The 16,050-nt window shown below is 38.9% G+C and overlaps 1 protein-coding gene across 2 annotated transcripts in view; it reads left to right on the top strand.

The window, feature by feature from the left end:
* SULF1 (sulfatase 1) overlaps nucleotides 1-16,050 on the top strand; it is a 96,920-nt gene that overhangs the window by 54,961 nt on the left and 25,909 nt on the right. For both annotated transcript variants that reach the window (XM_018554230.1, XM_018554231.1), the window contains exons 6-10: nucleotides 1,870-2,020; nucleotides 3,621-3,796; nucleotides 5,029-5,157; nucleotides 5,937-5,993; nucleotides 8,121-8,250. In XM_018554230.1, the coding sequence (XP_018409732.1) occupies nucleotides 1,870-2,020; nucleotides 3,621-3,796; nucleotides 5,029-5,157; nucleotides 5,937-5,993; nucleotides 8,121-8,250 (643 nt within the window). The remainder of the gene's footprint in view (nucleotides 1-1,869; nucleotides 2,021-3,620; nucleotides 3,797-5,028; nucleotides 5,158-5,936; nucleotides 5,994-8,120; nucleotides 8,251-16,050) is intronic.

The raw sequence follows: 16,050 nt of genomic DNA, 5'->3' as shown, positions 1-16,050 counted from the left end.
ATATTTTATTTTTGTCTTTCACATTTGTCTTGTTAACAGGTCCTTTTCCATCCCCTTCATCAACTTAATGAATGAACATTGATCTAATGAACCTGGTTATGTAACCTTCAAAGCTCACCTTCTTTCCTGCGTTTCGTGTAAAACTCATGAAAACAGTTGGTGCCAGCCTACAGATTACTGATAGAGAAGGCATTACTGAATACATTTCTTTGCATTTATATAAAAAAACAAATATTAGCATTAGAAATAAAGAAATTAACCATCATAAACTGAATGGCAGCATTCAGGTTATGTCGGTTAATTTCTCTATGTGAGGTTGAGATTGTTAGGCAATGGACACACCCTGGCCATGCAGTTATGCCCCAGTTATGCAGACTATTAGTAATTTATGTACCAAAAATGATTGGTTAAACCCAGATTTTTTTTTTCACCATTACTTTTCCATTATATTGGCTTTTTTTTAAATAGCAAACACGATAATTAAGAGACAAGATGCATATTTTAGTGCAGAATAACACTTTTGGTAGTTAAATAGAACATTTCCATAGATATCTGTACATCAGACCAGAAAGAAGGACAACTGAGGAAGGAAGAGGGACATAGGGATTTGGTTCCAAATGAGGGACAGTTGGAAGGTATTCCTGGAACTAAAAATGAAATAATAGAAAAGCGAGTCACTTGTATTCTTTCCTAAACCATAAACATCCTTATCTGTGCATTAGAAATATGCTTTTTTATGAACTAACTTTGATTTGCAGGCCATAAAGTGTACTAAAGCCCAAACTTTTTCTGTTGCTTCCTTTTTTTGTAGGTCAGTAATTGAAAGGAAAGCTCCCGTATAGCATGCCAACAAAAAGAAACCTGAAAGGCTTCTTAACCCCTTTACGATAGCGTAACGCATTTATGCAGTAGCACAGCGGGTGACCCTAACTCCCAGCTATTGCATATATGTGGCACTGTGTTGCTCTGGGGTGCACTCAACTGGTGCCTTCAGAACTGTGACCAAGCTGTCACCAGCAGCACATGGCCAACTACCAATGATCAGAAGATGGCAGTTACATCACCTCTGTCAAGCCAGTCACATTGAAGGAATGAACAGGAGCTCCTCCAAGTAGCCTTCAGTGTCATGTCCCACTTATTGGGTAATCTCTCACCGGCAACAAAAGGGTTAGCCAATCATAATTTCTGACAGATATAACAAACTCCATGTAATTTGGTCTTGTGTCCATTAGAGAGTTGTTAAATACACTGGGGGTAATTTATCAAAACTGAAGCAGATAAAATCCCAGGGCAACCAATCAGCTTCTCTCTTCAGTTTGTTCAGTCAAGATTTGAAAATGAAAGAGAGAAGCTGATTGGTTGTCATGCATAGCTGCTCCAGATTTTGTCTGCTCCAGTTTGAATAAATTCCCCTCAGTATATTTTATATAGAATGACAATATCTACCAACATTTTTCTTAATAGCCCCCTACACAACAGTACTAAGACTCCAGGTCAATCAGGCTCATTTACTTTGCTCAGTGCTGCTAATCCAAGTTGGTGCACATGCTTACAGGAGGGATTAGCAAAAGATGACCTCAGCAACGGGCTAGTACTTCTTTACTGTTCAATCACAGTCTGGATCCTCAGTTAGACTTTATTGCCTAACTGCAGTGTAGTCCATAGAGAAATCCAGGACCTGGATGTGGTATCTGGCAGGGGTTCCTTGACCTAACATGATTGCAAATAATTTGGCACGTTCAACTGTGTGTTTAGCTTATAGGTATTTATGAGTTGTATCCGGTTTATATAATATAATATATAATTGTTTATAGACATGTCGTAGGCATAGCTGTATAAACAATCATGTGTATTCCAATTTTTTAACAGAACTCCCAGCTACAATTATGCGCCAAACATGGACAAGCATTGGATCATGCAGTACACCGGTGCCATGTTGCCTATACACATGGAGTTTACGAATGTGCTTCACAGAAAGAGGTTGCAGACACTTATGTCTGTGGATGATTCGATGGAAAAGGTATTTGTTGTGTATCTTTTACATTTATTTTCTCCAGTAAAAAATATTACACTAAATACACTGGGGGGAAATGTATCAAAACTGGAGCAGAGATAATCTGGAGCAGTTGCCCAGGGCAACCAATCAGCATCTCCCTTCAGTTTGTTCAGTTAAGATTTGAAAATGAAATAGAGAATCTGATTGGCTGCTGTGCACAGCTGCTCCAAATTTTGTCTGTTCCTGTTTTAATAACTCCCCCTCATGGTTCTTTAATTGCTTTCATTTCTGAGACCCTCTTTGCTTCTTTTGGGGCTTAGAAAATGTAGAATGTTTTATGCAAAGCAGCTACATTGAAAAGTATGCTGGATGTGTCACATTCCTTTATTACAGAGCCAGGTGAAGCACCCTTAGGGCCTGTTCACACCACAAAGTCTGCGTTCCAGAGCATCCAGCCTCTGGAACGCACTGGAATGCAAGTCAGCCGGCTCGCTGGTGGTGTGGTGCATTCCCGTGGTGGTGCATTCAAGTCAATGGCACCGCAGCCACTCCCCTCACCTGCAGTGCAATCGCCCGCACCCGGAACACAGACACATTAGTGTCTGCATTCAGGTCCAGTGCGATCTGCAAAAATACTCCAGCACAATTTTGCAGATCGTACTGGACAGGCCTAAGTGCCTGCGTTCCGGGTGCGGGCGATCGCACTGTGGGCGTGGCTGCGGTGCCATTGACTTCAATGCATCGGCACGCCCCCTTCCGCCCCTAAACGCAGGGAGGCCGAACACTCTAGAGGGCAGACTTTGTGGTGTGAACCGGCCCTTAATCAGAAGAATTACTGTACCAGGCAAAAACACTGGGAGGGGCATTTATCAAAACTGGAGCAGACAAAATCTGGAGCAGCTGTGCATGGGAACCAATCAGCTTCTCTTTTTAATTTTCAAATTTGAAATAAACAAACTGAAGAGAGAAGCTGGTTGTCATGCAAAGCGGCTCCATTTTTTGTCTGCTCCAGTTCTGATAAATTCCCCTCTGGGTGTTCAATCCCTGGGGTTTAGTACAAGTGCAGGTTACAATATCCTGAAAATATATGAACATGAAAAGGCCTAAGTGGGGAAGCAGGTTGTGCCTGACTTGAAGAATATATGTCCTGTCCATAATCAGTTTCTTTTCTAGATGTATTGAAGTGAAATGTTTTCATCTTATAATGGCATTTAATAGTGCTGTGTGATAAACTAACTGCTAACAGCAAATCCCCTTGTATGTCCACAGCGCTCAAGAATTTCTGTGAGCAATGCCAGGTTTACAAAGTGCTCTCAGAACCTATTACTATTGCAATCAGCAGATCTCATATTCCCCAGTGATTGGAGATCTCTAGCTTTGATTCAGCAGGAGGGTGTCAGACCTCTGCAGAGAGACCACTGCTTGCACACAGAGAACAACGTTCCTTCTCTGCAGCATGCTGACGGGACAGTCTTTTCTGCACAGACTGTGGCTACTTTAGAAAGAAAATGACCTGTAAGACTTTGCACCCCTTTGTTTTGATGCACTGTGGAAATGTGCAATGTAGCAATAACTATGCTGTCTTTTGATAATATGTTTATTGATTTTTATTTTGTATTGGTAGCTGTACAACATGTTGGTGGAAATCGGAGAATTGGACAACACGTACATCATTTATACAGCAGACCATGGCTACCATATAGGACAGTTTGGGCTGGTCAAAGGGAAATCTATGCCTTATGACTTTGATATCCGGGTCCCTTTCTTTGTGCGCGGGCCAAACGTGGAGCAAGGATCAGTGTACGTTCTCTTGCCTAGTTCACAACTGTTATATCTGTCATGCTTCCAAATAACAACATGATTCTGTCCTCACATGGACTGGCTGTCCTGGTCTTCATCAGCCACTAACTACTTTGTTTGGACTAACAAAACCATTACTCTTCTTAATTTTCTGAGGCCATGTTACCAACAGCAAATATTATAAACATAGGAGTCTGGGAATTTACTAAATCTGCTTTGTTCTGTGCTTTATGCTGCAATTTATATCCTGGTGCTCTTTATCAACATGAGGGTGGATGGGAACGTCATATCATACAAATGTGGTTACATGACCAAAGATGGTCTTCAGAGAAATAACTTCTCATTATAACCGCATTCCCAGTGATTGGGGCATACATTGTATTGTCTGCTTTTCTAGCTGGCTCGGTACTAAACTTTGTGTGTGGGGGTGTCATCTATATATTTAGGCCTGATTATGTCTTATGTGCAATGCAAAACAATCTTAAATAGGGATGACTAGCCAGAAAGTCTTCCACGGTTATATAAAGTATATACATAGCTGGGGACAGATGTGCTGTTATGTGCAATGTCTATGGACTGTTGCCATGATTCAGGGTGTGCAACACTGAATGAGATCCGTCTGTTAGCGCTGCCCACTTGAATCTATACATTTATATGTTTTTTCACCATTTGCTGGGTTACCAATAAGGGTTATAGAGACAGAATGGGCATTTGGTATACAGGCATATATGCAGAGATGTGCATATCTAGTATATATAGTATTTATACGTTTTTCCACCATCTTCTGGGTCACCAATAAGGGTTACAGAGACAGAATGGGCATTTGGTATACAGGCATGTACACAGAGATGTCCAGTAACTTAGGAAGTGATTAAAAATTAACAACAATTCAAAACTACTATTCTGAGAAATGTACAATTTAGGTATGATTTCTATGTACTTGTACACTTTACTTTCATTGGTCAGGGGCTTAGCACATATTTTCTTTTGCAGAGTTGCATTTTGTAAATATAGTAGGAGTAAACAATGGGAAAATCTGTCTTGTGTCATAGTTATTTTTCATGAATTAGCAATGAAATAAGGGTACTCTAATACTCTGCAAATGTTTATAGAACCCAAAGGCAGATAGTAAAAAGAAATGTATTTTAAAAACCGTGAGTTCATATTAGAAATAAATGCAGATAAATGTATTTTAAAGTTATTCTGTAGCCCTGTATGTTTGTATTTTGCAGTGTGCCTCAGATTGTGCTGAACTTGGATATTGCTCCAACTATTCTGGATATTGCTGGTTTAGATACACCTCCTGACATGGATGGGAAGTCCATTCTTCCTTTGATGGATATTGAGAGACCAGGGAACAGGTTGGTAATTCTTTATGTATTGTGTGTATGTGGTATATCTAAACATGGAAGTTAAAGTATAACTTCTTGAAATGCAAAAATTAAATGGCCATTGGGTTTCTTAGTTTAGGGGCTGTCCTACTTATCCTTGGTTCACTTTTTAGTGAGTCTTTGATCCAGAGCAAATACGCAGATGAGAATTGCTCAGGCACCAGATATGTATAGCCTTATTTTAGATCAGTAACTCGCCAAGTAGCACAAGAAAGGCTTTAGGAAGACAGACAAGTACCATTGGAAAATAAGTCTGCAATGGCAGTTCTCATGGTTCTGTCTGGTTAGCTTAGGTTAGTTTAGCATAAGGTTAGTGGGAAGAGACATACAATCCATTTCATGACACCCCTGGAGCCAAATGCACATACAGAACTGCTGGTTTATAAACCCATAAATTATAGAGCCATTTATCCAGCTTTACATATGCATGTTTTAGGTTTGCCAACTCTCATTTCCTGAATTGACATATACAAAGGGAACATAAACACACCGAAATGATCCCAAATAACAGAAACAAGCTACTAAGATTTTAGTAATCAGGCATATTATCCATAAAGCCACAGATAAGGAAATGTTTCCATTACTGATTGAGCGAGCTTCTTCTGCCACTTTCCATTGCCAGCTAAAAAAGAAAAGTTGCAAACCTGCTGTCGCCATGGAAAATGAAGACATTTGATTTATTTACTTGAACATGAAACCCACTCTGCACAGCTGGTTCTTACTCAGACTCCTTCTTCCTTTCCTTCCAGATTACGGACCAATAAAAAAAGCAAGATCTGGAGAGATACATTCTTGGTGGAAAGAGGGTAACAGGCTACGTTTATTATTTCATACAATGACTGAACTTCATTTAACATGTCTTGACAACATAAACATGTGTCATGATTTAAAATTGCATCTGGCATACGGCTGTAGAGGAGGTTACTGTACCTCTCCAGTGGAATATTGTTCTGTCTTTTTGCCAGATAGCCCTGAAGCAAAAACCAGTACATAACCACATTCTACCAGACTGTAATTTAAAGCACTGTCTCTAGTTTATTAAGATACACTGTACAAAATAAGACAACGTGATATGTTGTGAGGCCATAACTAGTTAAGATGCACAGTGAAATCAGAGGTGTACAAAGGACTTTTACTGATATTCATTTTGTAATTATAGTCTGTATGTGTGGACTATAAAGCAGTGTGGTTCAACAATTACTTTTGTATTCTTTGTAACATACATTTAATAATGTACCCAGCTGTGTGGGGGTTGTCAGGCAGGGCTGGTTTTTAACAAAAGCGAGCCCTGGGAAGAAATAAAAGTGGGTCCTCCAATGCTAAAATAATTCATAGGCTGGGAAGCACTGGAATCATGTTTCTTTCCAGAAAACTATGCATTGCCATTAAGGTGTAATTCATGCGCACCAAACATTCACAACATTGGTGCTGGGATCTAAACCAAAACCCGTCTGCACTTTCTGCAATGCAGTATTCAATAGTTTACCGGTGTAGTGGTGTAGTGATTTTGCTCTACGTGTCCCCTACTGCTGGTCATGTGAGCTGTGATATTACATGAGCAAACTCAGGAGATGTGGTAGGAAGTTTCCCCAGGGGAAAAAACAGCTATGATAAAGGAGTGGTCTCAATAGCAGTATTACTGCCCTCATGGTGACACAACATTTTCATACATATTGTAGTTCATGCTAGAACTGCTTTTTTTAGTTGCAATCGAGCTTTGAACAATTGTTGATATTTGCTATATATTATTTAATCAAAAGTTACCGAAAAGACCATCACACCTATATAAGTTTGTTGGACATCCCATCCCCAAACCATGAGCATTAGCAAGATGTTGGCCCTCATTTGCAACTATGACAACCTCCATGCTTTCAGGAAAGCATTCCACAAGATGTTGATGTTTGTGGGAATTTGCGCCATACAGCCAAAAGAGCATTTGTGAGGTCAGGTACTGATTTTGGAGGAAAAGACTTGGATCGTAATCTGCATTCTAGTTTATTTCAAAGGTGTTCAATAGGGTTGAGGGCAGGGCTCTGTGCAGGCCACTGAAGTTCTTCCTCACCATACCACATTTTTATGGACCTGGCTTTGTGTAACTGAACTGACTAATTTGGAGGGCTTTCCACATCCTTTTAGCGATATATTATATATTATATTGATATGTAAATATCAAAATTACATTGATATAATTACGTTTATGGTTTTACCTGTATGCTAGCCTTTTTTTATTCAGCACCTAAAATATTGCTTTATAACCTGTTATTTGTCTAATGTAGTTCTAGAGCAATCCACCTCTTGAAAATCCCAGGCCAGCTCACATCACAGTTATATCTCCAGTGCAGGCAAATAGGTGCATCCTCACCTCTAACGAATATATCTCCAAAACAGCCACACTTCACTGGTCTTGATGAATAAACAAACTTCTATTATTAACGCATATACACCATACACTACAAACCTCTTATGTGTTTCACCAACTTGGCTTAATCATTGAGGACTATGATTAAGCTGAGTTGGTGAAACGCGTAAGAGTGTTTTGTTACATGGGGAAGCAATTTGTAGTGTACAGTGTATATGTGTTAATAATAAAAGTTTGTTTATTCATCAAGTCCTGTGGAGTGCGGCTGTTTTGGAGCTGTTATTTGTCTACTTCCTTTATGGTTGGTGGTATATATAGTTATATAGCGCCAACATATTTTACAGCACATGAACATTAGCCATGACTTGTATCACTTTTGAATAAAGAATCAATTGCTAGTGTTTAGGTTCTATGACTCATACCTGCCATAGAATTTCCTCTGCGAACTGTACATCATTGATTCAGATTTATTTTCTATCAGTTATTGCACTTGATAATTAGTAGTTTTCTGCTTGAACCCTTTATTTAATAAGGCTCGTTGTCCTTTCTCACACTTACACATATTTCTTAATAGCAAATTTATTAGAAAGAAAGAGGAGCCAACCAAAAGTGCACCACAGTCCAACCATCTGCCAAAATATGAGCGAGTGAAGGAGCTTTGCCAGCAAGCCAGATACCAGACAGCTTGTGAGCAGCCGGGACAGGTAAGGAAAAATGTCTGTGCTCTTTTTCTTTTTGTAAGACATGACGCTTCTGTTATTATCATCAGAATCAAACATCAAACAAAATACCTCACTAGGTATCAGGAGCAACTAGGCAGTGATAGTGGAAGCTACCCAGCCCACATGTTAGTTGAATTCCATATGGGCCACTCGCTGAAAACTGAATTCACTTTGCAGTTGTTCATGTTTTTTTCTTGCCCTTAGTTGAATGGGAAGTTTTCAGGAATGGATTACATATGTATACAGATAGTTCTCATCTAAGAAATCCAGCCCTGGATAAAAAGTGGATTATTATATTGTAGGACAAGTATAAAAGTTTCTGCTGAATCATCTAAGCATAATTCACATACCTAAAGCTAAACTCCAAAACAATACACAGATGAAATACATATAAGGCATCTGTTTTACCTGCCACAAGATTAGTATGCATGTCCATCCAGTCCTGAGATTTGCAAAGGTCTGCCACACAGCACAGCCCTGCCTGCCAGTGACCTGATTTTTCTCTGCACTTCTATATCTTGTCCTGCCCCCATCCTGTGATTAGACAGTGAAGGAGAAGCAGCAGACTGATGAGCTCATCACTGTCACCCTGCTCTGTTCTTTGCTTAACATGTTCTTTGTCAGCACATGAGGCACAGATGACTGGCTCATTGTGTTGCTTCTCTCTCTTCCAGTCTAATCCCTGCTCAAGCAGTAGGCCTTACATGCATGTATGTTGACATGGGACATATGGAATGGGGGTTTATTGGATTCAAATCCAGATCTTCCCACTCAGCAAGTCTTAGACATTGGCAACTGCATTCACCAACATTTACCTATTTCAGGACCAGCAGCTCCTGTCAGTGTGAGGAACCAATGTCACCTCTATCAAAGCAAAAGTGTGTCTCTTTGCACACAGGCTGGGAGTTCTTTTGAAAACTCTAAGTCGTGTATTTACCCTTTAGCATCCCACAGTATATTGCACCTGTGCTGATTTTCTGGCATCCCATCAAGTGCTTTATTGTATCTACCCTACACTGCTTCTTTCCCCCCAGCATTCCACATCTTGCTTGTCTCATGGGCCTCCATCATTTTACCTGTTGTGCATCTACCTTCCTGTCCAGTGATGACCTCTAACATGCCATAGGTTTATACTTGTTTCCCCCTTTTTTTCATATTGGTTTGATGATATTCCAGTAATACTTTCTGAGGCAGGATCTCACCTGTTAATCATCCTTTTTGTGCTCTTTAGAGCATCAATTTTCTTCTCACTTACTGAACTGCTTAGGACAGCCATGCCAAAACAATGAGGTGGATTATGGAAGCTTAATCCTCTATCTTATTACAATATGCTAAGAATCTGCTTTATTGCAGGAGCAGTTATTTATAGGAACAGTGCTTTCTGTCTTCTGCTTATTGGGAAATGTCAAAGACAAATGTTGACTCAGAACTTAGAACTGTTCTTTGTTTGGCTCATTAGTGTAAAATTAGAATCATAAGAAATTACAATTGCTGGGGATGTGGTTATGCTCAATTTATTCTAAGTATTTAAGAATCCACGTTAAATGAATTTTAGTTCTGTGTTCTATTGTTTTGTGCTAGCTATAGAAAACACCTAATTTTCAATCGGAATCACAAGACTATTAAAAAAAGCACATGCTCAAATCTCCCACTACAAGGCATGGGAGAAGTTTTCCATCTATTTTAGTGCAGTAATTATTCACATATTAAGAGGAAATAACACACTTATGTAGCAGTGCATTTACCGTGTGGTATAATCACCTTTTACTGGCCGAACCGTAAACACACATAGATGTGAATTACATTTTTTTGCAAGCAGACATAAGAACACCTAAAAGACACACCAAATATAGATCTGGACACATCAATGATGTATTTTGCTTTTATGGTCATGTGTTCATTATGTGGTAACCATGTGAAAAATGTAAATGTTGTCATGGAAGGGACAGGCCACCGCACAACGAATGTGCCAAATGGTGAGGAAACCTCTGTACATTTAATAGTACATATCTACATTAAACTCTCATTTGCAATATGTTTCTTCTTAGCAGTCTGCTAGCACTGGTGTTTTATGTGGTAACATTGTAAGCACTGGGCATCCACTGTCATCTAACACTCAGGGGGCAGCATCACAAGGGTCCATAGACTGTTGACGTCTATAGTCGTTTTGTTTAGCTCAGTGTGAACTTTTAGACCGATTGTTTTTGGGGTGCTTAGCAAGGGGTCAGAACCACAAATCAAGTGCATAGTAGGAATGAAGAAATGAGGACTTCATGCATCCCTGAGATTTTCAAGCATGCTTGAAAATTTCTGCAGAAACAAAAAAATACTTACTTTACTATTGTAAAATTGTTATCTATTGTAACCCCTGCAGAAATGATGCTTAGGTATTTAGACAGTAGCAGGAACTGAAGCCTGTCTCCAAAAATATTGATTGCCTATGGGTTCCTTCATCAGCAATCAGAGACTGACACTCACCAGCAAAGATCTGATTTATATTTTTTTATATTTGTACCTCATGTGTACAGATACTTTTACAGATCAAGATAAGAAAAAAAGAATTAGTAAGAATGTGTAACCTGGCATTTTATAGGTTTGTTAGTTTGTATCCAGACTGGAGGTGTCCTTTAATTTTCTAGCTTCATTACTTTTACTATGGTTAATATCCTACCTTGAAGCACATCTGTGTTGGTTTTTTTTAGGAAATCTTGTTTCTAGGAAACATATTAAAACCCCAAAAAGGGCCTTATATATATCTCTTGATCTCTCTCTTTAACCTGTAAAAAATTAAAAATGATTTACTGGAAAGAGTTGGTAACAGCAGTACTTTATTTCAAGCTGTTGTATTATCTGACATATACCATTATTAATATATCCAATTTTTCCTTGTTCTTATAAATTCCAATGCGGATTAACATGGGATTGCATTCCAGTGGCCGGTTGTAAGCCTATTGCAGAGCGCAAATCTCCCTGCAAAGAATTTCCTATTTGCCGCACAAGCGATTAGTTGTTAATCTGTGTGAAAGTGCATGCTGCACTGTTCTCCTTGAACCTGAGTAATGTATGCGAGCTGTACCCAGTTCAGGTTTCCCCTAAGATTTGCTGCATAATCAGTCCTTGATGACTGACTCTTATGGGCACTGGAACTTCTTTTAGATATAATATTAAGCTGTGGCACACACAAAACACTACAGGTAGTACTTTTAAGAGAGTTCTCTTTTTAGGAGTGGAACATTATGTTTTGGAAAGTTGTGTTTAAAATATACTGATAAGCCCACTGGTGGAATTATTCTAAGGAGCAGTTTGTTATGCAATATTGCTTCCAATCTTGTTTAGTTATTCAGATTAGGGAATGTATATATTATTTAAATGTATTATCAGCTTATAGTGAGGTGAAATCTTTGATGTTCAGCTACCAGCAGTGGGGATAGTAGACCCCTGTGAATCACCACACATCACCAAGTTCAACTTATACATCAGAGCCACTGCAGGAGCTCTGGAGGGTACACGCAGAACCCAATCAGCAGTTAAAATGAACCTTTACCCCCTTTGACTAAAAATTACATTAGCATACAGCTCTACATGTTGATATGAAATCATCTTACATTCATTAGCTAAACAAACATATTTTTCTTTTAGTTAACATTCCTTTTTTTTCCACTTCCTGGTCCACGTTGGCACAAATGATGTAATCTTGCCCAAGCATTGCATCATGGGAAGGTTACATCAGCAGAGCATTGCTGGGAAATCTCATCTGTAATATAATGAAATCTCAGAGAAAGGCATTTAACTCCCCTGAGATGATGTGCATGGTCACATGTCCTAGTCACATGTGCCAGAGTTCCAGAAAGTAAAGGGAGATCTAATAACCTGCCCTTAGTTAAAATGGCCACTGTCAGAAAGACTGGGGAAGAAAAGAAAAATAAGGTATGCAAAAAATAAAAAAGCCTGCAGTTATCTAGAAGTATCTGTTGTAGATTGTTATAACTAAACATTTCTAAAGGTGCCTTTGTTGTTATTTTGAAGATGTGGGTAACGTTCCTCTTTAAGCACAAATGGTTTGATATATTGTATAAATTGAACTGTTCTGCTATTTCTCTAAATGTGTTTTTAATAAGCGCCTATCTTTCAAACTCCGCTGGTGTTTGCTAAGACGGTGTTTAGGCACAATGGAAAATATGGTCACACATTTGGCTGTGTACTATTATTATTATACAGGATTTATATAGCGCCAACAGTTTGCACAGCGCTTTACAATATAAGGAAGACGTTTACAAAGGGCTCTGCCCCTGAGAGCTTACAATCTAAAAGGGAGGGGGAAGTGATGTGTCACTGGGTATGTGGTCACTGGGACTTTTTCTTTCTTTCTCACAGGTCATACAGATCTGGCCACACACATTTGCTAAGAGCTAAGGTTCACAGACATTTGAGGTGTTTTACCATGATTTTGCCATGCAGTCACATCAACTTGTATGGAAGAATAAAAGCAAAGTTCAAACTGATCTCATCCTTACCTTAACTGTTCTAGAGATTTTGCAGCCTAATTAGGAGTCCAAATCAGATATGCTGTAAACTTCTGGTTCCTGGGTATGACCTGTTGCTTGTGATTTAAGTTTGTTGACTTAATTCTCATTTCTGCTGTTTTAGATAGGAAAAGTCAGTTAAAGTGAAACTCTGGGTACATTTAAAAACACAACTGAAATGTATTCATTAAACAGTATGTGTTCTTAAATGCATCTGATTTAAGAACCTGAATCTGGCTTCATATCAGCCTTCTGTATATCCGTGTATAGCAGAGCTCTAGAGAGAGGGAGGGGCAGCACTAGAACCAACTTAGGTGTGCTATAGGTAATTGGGCTAACAAAAAACCTGCTGATTGGAGAGAAAAGGAGTTAATCCGTTTTTCGTACTACTTTATGGAGAGCTCCCCAAGGTGCACAGCTTATAAATGTGCATGTCAACTGGAAAAAAAGAATTCCAAGGACCTGGCTAAATTTCCTTGAGTTTGTATGTATGGCTACCATCAGATCTCGGTTGTCTTTTAAGAAATAATTGTATAAAGTAAGGCAGCTCATGATTACTGTTATGTCAAATTTCACCTAAGCAGAGAAATTCAGTCTTTCTAATAGTTTTGATGAAAGTTAATGCAGTCTGGTTTGGCTCAGCCATCTGATTTTCTCATAAAATAAACATCTCTTGACCATACATTTGTAAACTTCCAGTCTATGGCCAGCTGTGGATTTTGAATAAAACCACACGTCTGGGACTGGGAGTTGGATGTGTCAGATGTAGGGCTAGATATTGACAGTCAAATACCAGACAAATCTTTCTATGTTATAATGACTTTGATTGAAACAGTTTTTGATCATTTACGATATTAAACAAAGAGTGAAAATTAAATAGATATACTGTATAACTTAATATAACAGTTGAAACTCAATTAACAAAGCTTTAACACAAGAAGAAGGTTCTTTATTTATATCCATGGAGACTTGGCTATATATAATTGTCACATCCTTTGAAAATAAAGGCCTAATATCTATATATATCTAAGATCGGATTGTTTACCTGTTGGCCACCTTGGGCAGTATGGTCCATTCTACAGTTTTACTAAGGTCTTAAACACAGAGCTCGGAGTAGTTTTTTGGCCAAATCACATCTTCTCATGTCCATGAACATTTTCATGCTTGGATGAAGCACATCTAAATTGATAGTAGGGTTGAGCACACACACTGCAGCATGCTGCAGGGATGTCCGGTGCTGTGCTCCTCAATTGCCACTTTCAGAAATGTGATTGTGCTATCAAGAGAGAGGACTCATACAAGGACATGTTTGCATCCAACTTCACTTGAATCAAAAGCAGACCTTGGGTTCACCTATGTAAGATTACATTATAAATGATTCTTTAGGCAATCATAAAGAAGTGCATCTGCACCAAACACCTTTCTTACTTGTCAATGAAAGGCTGGGGGCATTGTCCAAGTTAGAATATCAGAATATCTCCTTGTGTGATAATGAGAGCATTAGCAATTCACAACTTGTTTTTCATCATTCTAAGCTTCTTTACACATGTTGTAAATACATCACCTTCTGAGCTTCCATTCCAGATCACTTTACCTAATGTGATTAAGATGAATTAAGCTGAATTCCATGGTTCTATCTGCACTAAAATGGGAAAACCTCAGAAATGAGGACACTGAGAGAGTAAGTTGGCAGCAGCAACTGGTAGATGCCAAACTGTCTCCTGACAACACAACAGCTGTGTGGACAGCTTTGACTGCTGGTGTTAGCCTTTTTTTATTTTACAAAACCAGTGAATAGGTCAGATGTTTCACTGTTTATCATTACTGAATGATCATCCATTAAAGCTTTATAAACAAAGCTTCTTATTCTGCATCTTGGACTGACTTTAGATAAGCTGTACCACTTCCTGTGTGGTGCCTGGTTTACACTCACTTCTGGTAAGCTGGAAGGAAGTTTGGTTGTATGTTCAACATGAGAAATGAAGATTTCCAAGCTGAATCACTTTCACCACCTTTTCAACATCTGTTTCCTAGACGCCGACGTAGTTTCTTTGAAAACCACAGCTGATATGGTTACTTTCAGTCACATTCCACAAAACCGATTTTGTTTCAGCTCCAATCAATCTCTGTTGCTAATTGGAAGTCTGAAGGAGAAAAAAACTCCCATTAACAGCTGATTCACTGCAGACAGAATGCTGTGTGTGCTAGATTGTCCTTCAAATAAATGTATCAGCTGTTGACTGTTTCTGTCGGATGCACCCTACATAAATATATCATGAGCAAGCATTACTTGATCCTATCATGGCAATGTGAAACTGAACGTGAAGATATTTGATCTGGTCAAGTGTACATAAACAGTGCTCCACAGTCTTCTCTATTTAGGAAATATCTGAAGACGGGCACGCCAGCTATGGAGTGTGAAATGACTACTGAATCTCATTTTACATTCCTACATAAACAGCACCTGTAGAGTTAGAGAAAATTATATATTGCAAAGGAAATCTGTAAGTAATATGGACACCACCTTTCCTCTTATCTAATACAGAAGTTTTAGGATATATTTGGAAGATATGAGTTACATGGCCATAACCTTAGTTTGATAGCTCATTTAGGGAAAATAAATAAGGGTGATGTTATGCACAGCCAACCTCTACTAATTAAACAAGGAATGCCACCTTATTGGTGTTTAGTAGCACTTAGTAGTGTTTAGTAGCACCTTCAGTGACGAGATGTTAAAAGACCATGAACTTAGTCAATTCTAATGCTTAGACTTAAGGTGCCCATACACATTGCGATAATCGTACGATAATCGTATGCGATCAACTTTTCGTACGACAATGGTAAGGTGTATGGGTAGTGTGCAACCACCAGTACTGTACAATCGTACGACTTTTGTCTTTCTTGCATGTTAGAAAACTTCAGTCGATCGTACAATTTTCGCAAGGTTGGTGGTGTTTCCGTAGGTCAAAAGTCATACGATTAACACTGCTCATGAGCAAACGAAAATACGTGCGGTCGATTACTGCAATTCGTCCAGGTGTTTTTTTAAACTACCGCTGATTGAACCTTGCGATAATCAGGGCAGGATGGGGCCGCCGTACGACAATCTTACAACGGTTCGATCATCGGACGAAAAGTTTCGTACGATAATCGGAAGGTGTATGGGCACCTTAACTGTACTGACATAGTAATAGTCAAACTATAGTGTAACAGACTTTTACTTTGATATTTTTTTTAATACAATAATCAATGGAGGATA

This window comes from Nanorana parkeri, unplaced genomic scaffold (assembly GCF_000935625.1).
Source record: "Nanorana parkeri isolate BGI_ZX_2015 unplaced genomic scaffold, ASM93562v1 scaffold147, whole genome shotgun sequence".
Taxonomy (NCBI): domain Eukaryota; kingdom Metazoa; phylum Chordata; class Amphibia; order Anura; family Dicroglossidae; genus Nanorana; species Nanorana parkeri.
This window is presented reverse-complemented; position numbering and strand designations above follow the sequence as displayed.